Source organism: Stomoxys calcitrans, chromosome 1 (assembly GCF_963082655.1).
Source record: "Stomoxys calcitrans chromosome 1, idStoCalc2.1, whole genome shotgun sequence".
Classification (NCBI taxonomy): Eukaryota; Metazoa; Arthropoda; class Insecta; order Diptera; family Muscidae; genus Stomoxys; species Stomoxys calcitrans.
In genome coordinates this window covers 76303440-76316173 of record NC_081552.1, presented here as the reverse complement: position 1 = coordinate 76316173, position 12734 = coordinate 76303440, and the positions used below count along the sequence as shown (strand labels likewise).

At 36.4% G+C, this 12734-nt stretch overlaps 1 protein-coding gene across 8 annotated transcripts in view; it reads left to right on the top strand.

Moving 5' to 3' along the window:
• Positions 1-12734, top strand: part of LOC106082928 (uncharacterized) — a 120586-nt gene that overhangs the window by 92244 nt on the left and 15608 nt on the right. For 7 of the 8 annotated variants that reach the window (XM_059360081.1, XM_059360085.1, XM_059360080.1 and 4 more), the window contains one exon: positions 8640-9378. In XM_059360081.1, coding sequence (XP_059216064.1) covers positions 8640-9378 — 739 coding nt within the window. Of the gene's footprint in view, positions 1-8545; positions 8569-8639; positions 9379-12734 lie in introns of those variants that run through there. The other variant, XM_059360086.1, reaches the window with a different exon arrangement.

The following is a 12734-nucleotide window of genomic DNA, read 5'->3' as shown; positions in this document are numbered from 1 at the left end:
GCCACTTAACGATTTGGTTATGGAAAATTTCATGAAAAGAGTATGGTCCTGTAAGCGTGGTATGGTCCTGTAAGCGTGGTCGTCCTGGCAATTTGGCTGATGTTCTTTTTCATTACTAATGGCATACTTTCCTCTTTTTTATGAAATAAACATCCGATCATTTATCGCAACAAAATTACCTATTCCTTTGAATATCAATTTGATGTTCAAAGGAAAAGGTTAAAGAAGAGTCGCCCTGAAAGGTTTACAAACAAGTCGTCTGTCATCTCAATCCCCCTTCCACCGCAATAGCCCGTCACCCAAACCGGCAGTACCACCTCACGCATTTCGCGATCCCCTGCAGGATCGTGTTATGGTCAGGCAGGCGAAAACAGATCACAGTCTCTGGGACCTCAATGAGGACTCCCAGACCTATTATGTTTTCTAGTTTTGATCTATTAATGTAGCATGAAGTACCAGATAGCAATACTATACTAACATCCATCTAAGACAGCGCCGCTGCCAACAGAGTGTCGCACACGACCTCCAGCATAGTCTCAGGTCTCCTACGTCGCACAGTGGCGATATCAGATTTTTAGTTTAGGAGATACAACCGTTCAAACAGGACCCATTTTTGATTAAAAAAATTAGGTATTTTGGCCTGATTTCAAATGTTATATCGCGAAAACTAGATAGGGGATTGACATTTTTTATTTCTTTTTTATTGATGTTAACACTTAATAAAATAATAATGACTTCTTTTAGCTTCTCTAGATAAATCTCTTTTTGAAAAGTACCCATTTCTTCACTATTTTCCAATACCCTTGCCATATTAAAAAAGCGATCTTTGATTGCCCCTAACATAATTCAAAAGAGTTTTGCTGCCCGTACTTTCCTCATTTTCGTTTAGAGGCAAAAAATTAAAAATAAAGACATGGTTCAAGAATTGTATGGATGACACGTTCCACAGTCGAAAAGTCCTTGGAATAATTTTATAACATTTGAACGGACAAGGATATCTACACGCAACTTGACATAGATCATGTCGAGATGGTTTCCAATAATTGTGCAAAATTTGGAGATCCCAGTAGGTCCAGGGGCTGACATGGGCGTGAATGTACGTCACCTATAGCATTTCCAATTTTAAAGCGATGCCTTTCCTACTTCTAAAAGTTAAACGCTTCTCAACTTAAAATTTCCGAAAAAATTAAATTACGAATATGATAAAAATTTTACAGAAAATTAAAAAAAAAAATATTTGAAAACCAGATTGTTTTCTTTAGATTTGGTTGATAATTTTAAAAAATAAAAGTCTTAAAAAAAGAAAAAAATCCAGAATTAAAAGAAAATTTACTCCACTCTGTTACCGTTTATTTTATTCATTTTATAGGCTGAAAACTTATCTATCATATGGCGTTTAAATCATTCAATTATCTTATTTGGTTCAAAAGATGTGATTTTTGAAACGAAAAAACTGAAACCGCGTCACTGTGCGTCGTCTCGATTTCCCTGTGATGGTTTAACCTGCTAGTATCTTCTATCCACTCATGCCTAATCTGTATCTCTATGGGCCGGACATCTAGAATTATCTCCGGTGCCCTTAAAGGCGTGGTTCTCATCGCCCCCATCTACACTGAAAGCAAGAAGACGCTGCCAAATTGTGCACAAATGTTGTCATTGTCATACACAGATGTCGTTGGAATAATTGTTAACAAGCATTGATGATTTTATGAACACACATTGTTGTTTCATACACCGAGCGTTGTGAACATTATCCCTAAAAAATTACTTTATATGAATCCAAAAACATTTTGTGTACATAGTCGGCTGTAGTGCAATGTGGTAAGGCGTTTGTAAACGTTCATTGAATTGGATGGAAAACAGGCTCGATATTCAGCAGAGTAAAAAAATGTTTCCAATCTTTTAAAACAATTTGACTAGATGTTGTCAGAATGTGAACGGGTGTGGACAATTCATTCACAAAATCCTGTTGATAGTTTAGGAACATTTGTGGTTGATCTGATAACATCAGTGTGCTGATTCACTTTTATGAACTTGATTTTTTCTGTGGGTGTATGCCAAGCCGGTTGTACTCGTAATGCCCATAAGTTGTACTTCCTCTCCACTTCCACTTGATTTTTCGTCAAAGTTTTGATCTTCCCTTTTTTCATAAACCGTCGGATGAGTTTTCAAATAACTTTCTGGGTGGAGTTTCTTCCAATTTGTAATTTTCTGATTGAATTTCGTTGTAATTTAGATAAGATATATATAAATTCCTGGTGGTGGGCATCGAAAGTTCGGCCCGACCAAACATAATTCATTTTTATACCCACCACCGAAGGATGGTGCTATATTCATTTTCTCATTCCGTTTGCAACACATCGAAATATCCATTTCCGACCCATGTATATATATTCTTGATCAGCGTAAAAATCTAAGACGATCTAGCTATGTCCGTCCGTCTGTCTGTTGAAATCACACTTTAAAAATAGAGATATTAAGCTGAAACTTTGCACAGATTATTTTTTGCCCATAAGCAGGTTATATCGGACTATATCTATAGCCCCCGTATAGACCGATCCGCCGATTTAAGGTCTTAGTTATGGGCCATAAAAGCCACATTTAGTATCCTATTTTGCTGAAATTTGGGACAGTGAGTTGTGTTAGGCCCTTCGACATCTTTCTTCAATTTGGCCCAGATTTGGATATAGCTGCCATATAGACCGATCCCTCGATTTAAGGTCTTGCGCCCATAAAAGGTGCATTTATTTCCGATTTTGCCCAAATTTGGGAAAGTAAGTTGTGTTAGGCCCTTCGACATCCTTCTTTAATTTGGCCCAGATCGGCCCAGATTTTAATACAGCTGTCATATAGACCGATCCGCCGATTTAGGGTCTTAGGCCCATAAAAGCCACATTTATTATTCAATTTTGCTGAAATTTGGGACATTAAGTTGTGTTAGGCCCTCCGACATCTTTCTTCAATTTGGCCCAGATTTGGATATAGTTGCCATATGGACCGATCCCTCGATTTAAAGTCTTGCGCCCATAAAAGATGCATTTATTTTCCGATTTTGCCAAAATTTGGGAAAGTGAGTTGTGTTAGGCCCTTCGACATCCTTCTTCAATTTGGCATAGATCGGTCCAGATTTGGATATAGCTGCCATATAGACCGATCTCTCGATTTAAGGTTTTGGGCCCATAAAAAGCGCATTTATTGTCCGGTGTCGCCGAAATTTGGGACAGTAAGTTAAGTTAAGCACCTCGACATATTTCTGCAATTTGGCCCAGATCGATCAATATTTGCATATAGCTGCCATATAGACCGATCTCTCGATTTAAGGTTTTGGGCCCATAAAGGTGCATTTATTGTCCGATGTCGCCGAAATTCGAGACAGTGAATTGTGTTAGGCCCTTCGAAATTCTTCTCCAATTTGGCTCAGATCGGTCTAGATTTGGATATAGCTGCAATATAGACCGATCTCTCGATTTAAAGTCTTGGCCCCATAAAAGGCGCATTTATAATCCGATTTCACTGTAATTTGACACAGTGACTTATGTTATGCTTTTCGACATCCGTGTCATATATGGTTCCGATCGGTTTATTTTTAGATATAGCTACTAAAAAGATCAATATTTTGTTATACACAATTGAACAATGACTTGTACTTATTAGTATTTGGTCTAAATCGGAACATATTTCGATATAGCTGCACCGGATTTTGACGAAAAGTGGTTTACATATATATCCGAGGAGGTGGGTATCCAAAGTTCGGCCCGGCCGAACTTAACGCTTTTTTACTTGTTTCATTTTCATGCTTTTTGCCTGTTAGAGCGAAGATCATTACATTTCACAATTTTTGTTTGTTTATCTTTCGAGACGAACTCAACGATCGGAGATTTTCTTTGCAAATCGAAAAGAAAAGCCACACTCAGAAAAAGTGAACCAATGGTTGAGTTAAAATAAACTACTTTCGAATAAAGTTGAACTTCATATAGCGCTAAAGACATTTTTATTGGTTTTTAGTTATTGTATATCTAAAAAAAAATACTTCATATGAACTTCGTGGTGGTTCATTTTTATGCATTTTTAACTGAACTCAAAATAATTGATGAAAAACAAGTAAAAGCGTGCTAAGTTCGGCCGGGCCGAATCTTATATACCCTCCACCATGGATCGCATTTGTCGAGTTCTTTTCCCGGCATCTCTTCTTAGGCAAAAAAGGATATAAGAAAAGAGTTGCTCTGCTATTAAAACGATATCAAGATATGGTCCGGTTCGGACCAAAATTAAATTATATGTTGGAGACCTGTGTAAAATTTCAGCCAATTCGTATAAAAATTGCGCCCATTGGGGCTCACGAAGTAAAATAGAGAGAACGATTTATATGGGATCTGTATCGGGCTATAGACCGATTCAGACCATAATAAACACGTTTGTTGATGGTCATGAGAGGATCCATCGTACAAAATTTCAGGCATATCGGATAATAATTTCGACCTCTAGGGGTCAAGAAGTCAAGATCCCAGATTGGTTTATATAGCAGCTATATCAGGTTATGAACCGATTTGAACCTTATTTAACACAGTTGTTCAAAGTAAAAAAAAATACGTCATGCAAAATTTCAGCCAAATCGGATAGGAATTGCGCCCTCTAGAAGCTCAAGAAGTCAAATCCCCAGATCTGTTTATATGACAGCTATATCAGGTTATGAACCGATTTGAACCATACTTGGCACAGTTGTTGGATATCATAACAAAATACTTCGTGCAAAATTTCATTCTGATCGGATAAGAATTGCGCACGCTAGAGGCTCAAGAAGTCAAGACCCAAGATCGGTTTATATGGCAGCTATATCAGGTTATGGACCAATTTGAACTATACTTGGCACAGTTGTTGGATATCATAGCAAAACACGTCGTGCAAAATTTCATTCCAATCGGATAAGAATTGCGCACTCTAGAGGCTCAAGAAGTCAAGACCCAAGATCGGTTTATATGGCAGCTACATCAAAACATGGACCGATATGGCCCATTTACAATACCAACCGACCTACAGTAATAAGAAGTATTTGTGCAAAATTTCAAGCGGCTAGCTTTACTCCTTCGGAAGGAAGAAGCGTGCTTTCGACAGACAGACGGACGGACGGACGGACGGACAGACGGACGGACATGGCTAGATCGACATAAAATGTCACGACGATCAAGAATATATATACTTTATGGGGTCTCAGATGAATATTTCGACTAGTTACAAACAGAATGACGAAATTAGTATACCCCCCATCTTATGGTGGAGGGTATAAAAATATTGAACATTTTCCTGTATGTTAATACATCTGAACAAATTTATTGCCAAATCTCTAGTTCTATTCCGTTTAGTTTCAACTAATCCGCCCGAAATAATTGTTTTAATTTTAGATACACTATACATTTTCATAATAAAATTTTGTGTTTTATTCATTTATTTATTTATTTAACACTAGATTTGTTTTTTGTTTATTAAAATTTTTTCATATATACACTTTGGGAATATATATTTCATATGTATTAACAATTCAAATAAAAACATTCACACTTTAAGTTCTCAGTGGCTTTAGAGAAATTAGCAATTGTATAAACTCAGGAAAGAGGAAAGCACCATATTTTATTGATTCAGAGAAAACCTGTTGAAAATAAATTTAAGTGTTAAATATAGATACATGGTTTTATTTTTAGTCTAATAATTACCAAAAAAGGTGTGCGTCAGGCTGTAGTTATTAGTATAAATCCTTTGTGAAAACATCTGCGTTAATATATTCCATAGCTACCCAATTTAAAAAGTTCCTGCAATAAAGTTAAACAAAAAAGAAAACAAGTAAAAAGGCATTAAGTTCGGCCGGGCCGATCTTTGGATACCCACCACCACGGGTATACATGTAAACCACCTTTCGTCATAACCCGGTGAAAATTATTCCCCCATAGCACCAATATCGCAAAATGGTCCGATTTGGGCAAAATTCGGCACGGACATTGAGTGGTCTAATAAATACCAGTTACTGTTCAATTTTGATGAAAAAAATATTTGTCTTTTTGGCAACTATATCCAAATATAGACCGATCGGAATCATATAGGACACGGGTGTCGAAAAGCCTACCACAAGTCACTATGTCATATTTCAGCGAAATCGGATTATAAATGCGTCTTTTATGGGGTCAAGACTTTAAATCGAGAGATTGATATATGTATATGGCAGCCATATCCAAAACTGAACCGAGCTGGGCCAAAATGAAGAGGGATATCGAAGGGCCTAACACAATTCACTGTGCCAAATTTCGGCGAAATCGGATTATAAATGCGCCTTTTATGGCGAGAGTGCGGTCTATGTGGCAGCTATATCCAAATCTGGACCGATCTTGACCGTATTAGAGAAGGATGTCGAGTGGCCTAACACAACTTAATGTCCCAAATTTCAGTAAAATTGGGTAATAAATGTGGCTTTTATGGGCCTAAGACCTTAAATCAGCGGAACGGTCTATATGGGGGCTATATCTATATATAGTCCGATATAGCCCATCTTCGAACTTAACCTGCCTATGTACAAACAAAATCTGTGCAAATTTTAAGCTCAATATCTCTAGTTTTGAAGACTGTAGCATGATTTCAATAGACAGATGGACGAACATGACTAGATCGTCTTAGATTTTTACGACGATCGAGAATATATATTCTTTACAGGGTCGGAAATGTATATTTCAATGTGTTGAAAACGGAATGACAAAATGAATATACCCCCATCCATCAGTGGTGGGTATAAAAAGGCCAGTAAATTAACAGAATAAATGTTTGCGTTTTTTTATTCTAATGCTTACCAAAGACGAGTCGAGCTCTAATGCTGTAAGTTGTCTTCTTAGCAATAGCGATGATAACCAATTTCTGCAAAATCGCTGCAGTTGACGCATATTAAATCTCTTCTTATAATTTTATTTAGAGTAGAAAAATAAAAACATTAGTATATCCACAAAAACAAGAGATAGAATTAATTTCTCACCAAATTTGCCATGTATTTTCACCAGCCATCTTTGTTTGCTCCAGCAATATCATTCCTCATGTTCGTGCATGCATTTTCACTAACAAGACGGTGTTTATTTCATAATTGTTTACATTTTTTATGCAATGGTAGAAACTGATTTTTTATTAAATACTAGTTATTAGTTTCATTTCACTTTTTTGTTTTTGCTCATTAGCATCCACGACTTTGTTCGCGGAATACGTACATCTTACTGAACGTAGCTTGTTTGCAATATGGTGTTCGGGATGTTGTTTGCGTTTTTTTTAGCTGTTGCCTGTGTTGTTAGTGTATTAGGGCACACATAAGGGCGTTTCGGCATACGTGAAATGCATTTTGCTCTGAATGGCGCATGATGTTCAATGGCATATGCATATTTTTTGTTATTACCTCAGGTGATTGCGACTAGCAGCATTGTATGGAAGATTATCCCATAGACAGAAAAAAATTGTAAAGGCTGATTTTGCTTTTTAAATAAGAATTTGTATCAGTCAGAAACCATAAAGGTTTCTTTGGGTTTCTAACATGGATCTATATCCTATACAAACGTCACAAACGTGCTTGTATTATGATATTCTAAGTTTTAATCGAGTGATTATTCACGATTGGCAAACAACTTATTTAAAACACACTTTTATAATTGCATTAAGGCTAGGCTTGTATTAGTGAGAAGTTAATGGATTTAATCATCTCTGTTAAAAAACCTATCAACCTAAGTTTAAAACTTATATTTGAATTAAACTTATAAATTCGTTAACTATTTTGAACGAATATTTATTAAATTTGAAGAATATAGGTTTGTAATATATGTTGAACTCAAAATAACAACATGTTTATATTGGGTAAATAAAAACGTTGCTTGCTGTAGGAATATTAAACTTGTTGAAAAGAAACTTGGTTAAGTAAAATGACTTCCCAAATCCAAGTTTACGAACTAATAATTACAGATGACTGAAATCGTGCAATTTTCGTTGTTTTAATAAAAATTTAACCAAATGAGATTAAAATTGGCAAACTAGTTTCAACTAAGTTTTTTACCTTATTTCATGCGCACCATTTTTCTGAGTGCAGAGTCTTAGGTTAGAAGACTTTTCAACCATATAAGGTGTGATGGCTTCAGAGGCCGTGCGTTGGTATATTGTATGTGAATCGTTTTATTGCGAAAACGCCTCTATGAACGCCCAGGTTCGAATCTCGGCCGGGCTCCACCGGGATTCGATATATACGATATGTTCGATGTTTAGTATGGTATGTATACCTGCCACATTACTAAACATAAAATAGCAGTATGGCAAAACAAAATTTTTTTCTCCAACACGGAAAGAAAAATTAATATCAAACTTGGTCTTGTCGCTACGGCATCAATAGTTTTCTTTTTTATCAAAAACCGTGTGGTAAAACTGATGTTGAGTGTTTAATCACTTTTGGTATTCAATAAAATAATGACGTCTTTTTCCTATCAGTGTATTATAAATGTTGTGTCTGCTTTTCTTTACATAATATTGCCACACAATTTGTATAGTGCGGTGGTAGCAATTGTTGTAATGTTTAATTATTTTCAATAGCAAACTTGAAATTTCATTTATTTCCTTTATTTCTTTTTTTCTTACAGCACAATGAGTTACACAGCCGCAATGAAGAAAAACGCTACTACGAAATGGAGCTGCAAAAACAAATTTTGCCTACAACGGATGATGACAGCAAACTAGCAACTACCTGCGCCCTCACAACCACTATCGCTCAAGAAGGTGAGGCCCGATTGACTACTGAGAGAAAAAGGGGCGAAATGGACACCAGAAATACATTTGGTTGGGCTCGCCTTGAAATTCTTACCATGCTGATAGTTTGCATTACCTTGGCGTCTCTCTCGTTTTCACTGCTGGTAGAGGCTTTGCAGACGTTGGTACACATTGACCATCAAGATTCCATGCATTTGCCCATACATGTAATGATCGTGGGAGTTGTTGGTTTATTGCTAAATGGCCTCACATACATTCTAATTGGTGGATATACCTTGCACCAAGGAAATTTTTTGCACATCAATCCCTTGGGTAATGTCGTGGTGGAATCATCAGGTATTGCTATAGAAAGTAATGGATTGTCAGAGGCTAGTGTAAACAGTGATCATCAATTGAAGGAGGATTTGAGAGCTGAATTGAGCAAAGTTCATGATCATACCCGAAGAGAGGGACCAGCGGAATTCCTAAGAGATGTTTCAAGTACAATATTTGTGATTGTATGTGCTGTAATTGTTCATTTTGCCAAGGACAAAGAGCATACGGCAAAATTCATTGATCCAGTACTTTCGATATTTTCCTGTGTGTTGGTGATGACCTTGAGTTATCCATATAGTAAGTATAAGAATATGATTACAAAATCTTCCAAAATTACTTGATGATCGTTAGCCTTTAAATATACTGTGACTCACTATATGTATGCTGTATTGTGTCTTTAGTTACAATGAAAAATTGTTTTTGATAGTTAAATATCATTTGACTCCAAAAATAAATAAAATGTACTATATGTACATTTTATTTATGTGATGATCTTACTTGGACATTCTGCAAGCTCAGCCAAAAAAAAAATTGACAGCATGATGCGGAAATCTAATATTTGTTCTTTCATATACATATCTTTGTGATAATTCTACCGAAAGTCGACCTGTGGATCTATTACTGACAGAAATTTTTGATCGGGGCGAGTGCTGCATACTATATGTTGAAGTACTTGTTTCAATCAACTAAGTTTAGATTTGCATTCAACATAGTTTTGAATTTATCATTATATATAAAATATGGAAATATATGGAAAAACTTTCTTCGAATACATTTAATTTCTGTTTTTTATAAATTCTTAAATGTTTGGTGTGTTTCATTTTGCTATTACTAGAGGTTATGGGCGACGCCAAAGAAACTCATGGCACTCCTCAATTCAGAGGAGAAGAATTTGATGACTGGCAGTTCCCTGCAAAAATTCATCTTGACTCGCAAAACTTATAGGATGTTCTGACCGGCAATCCTCCAAGTAGTGCAACTGCCTCAGCCGAATACAAGAAGAGGAATAAGAAAGCAATGGACCGCATTTTTAGCTTTGTGCATTCGTACTGTTTAAGTTTTATTCGACACAAAGAAAGTGACACGGATATGTGGAATAGTCATGATGCTGCTTTTGGCCAGAAGTCTATGGTCAATCAATTGCTGTTGAAGAAAAAATTGGCCAATTTAAGAATGAATAGTGGAGAATCTATTGTAACGCATATTTAAGGATTCGAAAACAAACTATTCAGAAATGACAGAATAGTAAGAAGGGGAGGAGTTTGTATGTATGTAAACAAGAAATTTAAATAGCGAATTGTTTTTTGATATTAGGAAAGAAGGACTGGTGGAAGGGCTATTTGTCGAAATTAAGTTAGTAAAAGGTGAGAAAGAACTAATTGGTGTTTTATATTTTCCTCATGGGGCAGTACAGAGCTGTGAACATATTCTATCGGAACCTGCTGGACGGTATGCGAATATAGTGGTTATGGGAGACTTTGATGTTGATTTATTTGAACAAGGGTTTCTAATGAGAGAAACATGGGAATAGTTCATAACTGCCTTCCCCCTCATTTTAATTTATGTACTGATAGGGCTTCAGTGTTGGATTACTTTTTAGTAACTAATAGGAATTTGGTTATATGCAGCAGGCAATTTCCGGCATTAAACTTGCACCATGCGGCTATCTTTATGTCTTTTGCAGTTTAGGGTAATTCGGAACATAACGTGAAATATATTAGGGATTAAAATGTTTTTAATTTTGATAATTGTACTATTGATATGAGGACAATGGATTTCAGTGACATCTACTATACCACTGATGTAAACTGTAAGATAAATGTGATAAAGAGTGGTTATGGATCTGTTCGAGCGACATATCCCACTTATGAGGCTATTTAGTCGCAATAAGGATGCGTGGAATAGGGAGCCTTTAATTCTTCAGGCTAGGGAGAGGAGAAATATGGCGTATAGGGCTTACATAGAGGATAGATTCAACGAGCGATGAAGAATTTACTTTAAGTATAAGAATAGACCGAAATCGGTTATAAAGAAGCGCAAGAATATATATTTTCAAAATCTGTTTGAATCTGTCTCACATTCTGGTAGATAGAAAGAAATTAGGACTTCGGGTATTGTTGAAAGAGCAATTTGGATCGATTTTGCAATTACAAAAAAAAATAATAATCTGAAAAATTGTGATAATGTATTTGAGGAGCAGGAACAGGAACCCTTTAAGAAACATCAACTTTATGTGTGACCTTTCCAATATTCTCAACGAAAACCCTGTTTAAAAGTATCAACAAAACTACCACTTAACAATTTTGTCATCCCTGATCGTTTCTTAAACAACACCGCAGCATCTTACTACAATTTGATTGAATGTTTCTGCTCTTTTATGTCATTTCAGGTGTTTGTTGTCTCTCTATTGCCCTCATTCTTTTATCTATAACAACGCCATTGACGAAATGGTTGTTGGCAATGTGGCGATGTAACACGACGAATGATTGAAACGATAAAACGAACGAAACATCCAATCGTGCAAATGAGTGGCATGACCTATGTACCAACAGCTCCTTTGTGCAAGGTACTCGATCCGAAACCTCAGCACTTTCATTCTGTTCTCCATTGTCCTATTTCTATAGGTCTGACGTCCAAAGTCGAGCGTCCTAATAGACATGCTTCTCATAGTAATACTTAAGCCAAATCAAATTGTCCGTTGGAACTATTGTAATATTCTTATGAGGGACTTCCTCTTCAACGTATGTCAGAACCGGCCTCACCACGCTTAGAGGTTTTCAGTCCTTCTTTTGAATCTATGAAATTACTGCAACATCTTGGGGACATATCCACAGGCAACAGCGTGGTAGTTCTGGTTCAATTTCCAGTTCAAGATCGCCCCTAAGTACTTAGCTCTATCCGATATAGAAATAGTGCTATTTAGGAAACTTAGGCCCTCGTATTTACATATCTTCGTCTTCCTAGTGAATTACAAGATCTTTGTTTTCTAAAAGAGAAGTCACCCACAGGAACAGTGATAAAATAACCAACGAGGTGGCCTGCGATATACTGTTTGCCATCTATAGGCCAAAGTCCCGCAACTTTTCCAAGTGGTTTATCTATACTCTGAGAGCCTGTCTTAGGACTGGTTGAATGTATAGATCTCCACATTGCTAAAGACCTTCGCAATGTCATTGCAAACTACTAATGTGTACATCTTGGCAGCATAGGACTCCTCTGTCCTTTGCACTATCGCGGGTATGAAATTATTCACTGACCTCGACGTTTCCCGTAGAAGCTGTGAGGGTACAAAAACTAAGCTAGTAAAAATCTGTTAAATGTTTACGCCTACCTATCAAACAGAAAAATGCCTATCAATCTTCTAAATTGTTTGCTTGATCTGTATGTGGTTGGAATTGTGCACCCATAAACAGACCTTCCAAATCGACTTCTTAAGCACCTACAGAAAGTAGTTCATATCCAAATTGGGTTATACTTGTCCAGTTTTCAGGATTCACTGAATAAGGTTAAGCCAAGCGATCAGCCGATATACTTTTTTTTTTAATATTTGACAGTACTTGGCATTGAGGATGTCAACTTGTTCTCTTTTTACATTCATTCTTTGTTTACGTTTTCTCCTATATGATGACATTTTCAATCGTCAGATTTGACAT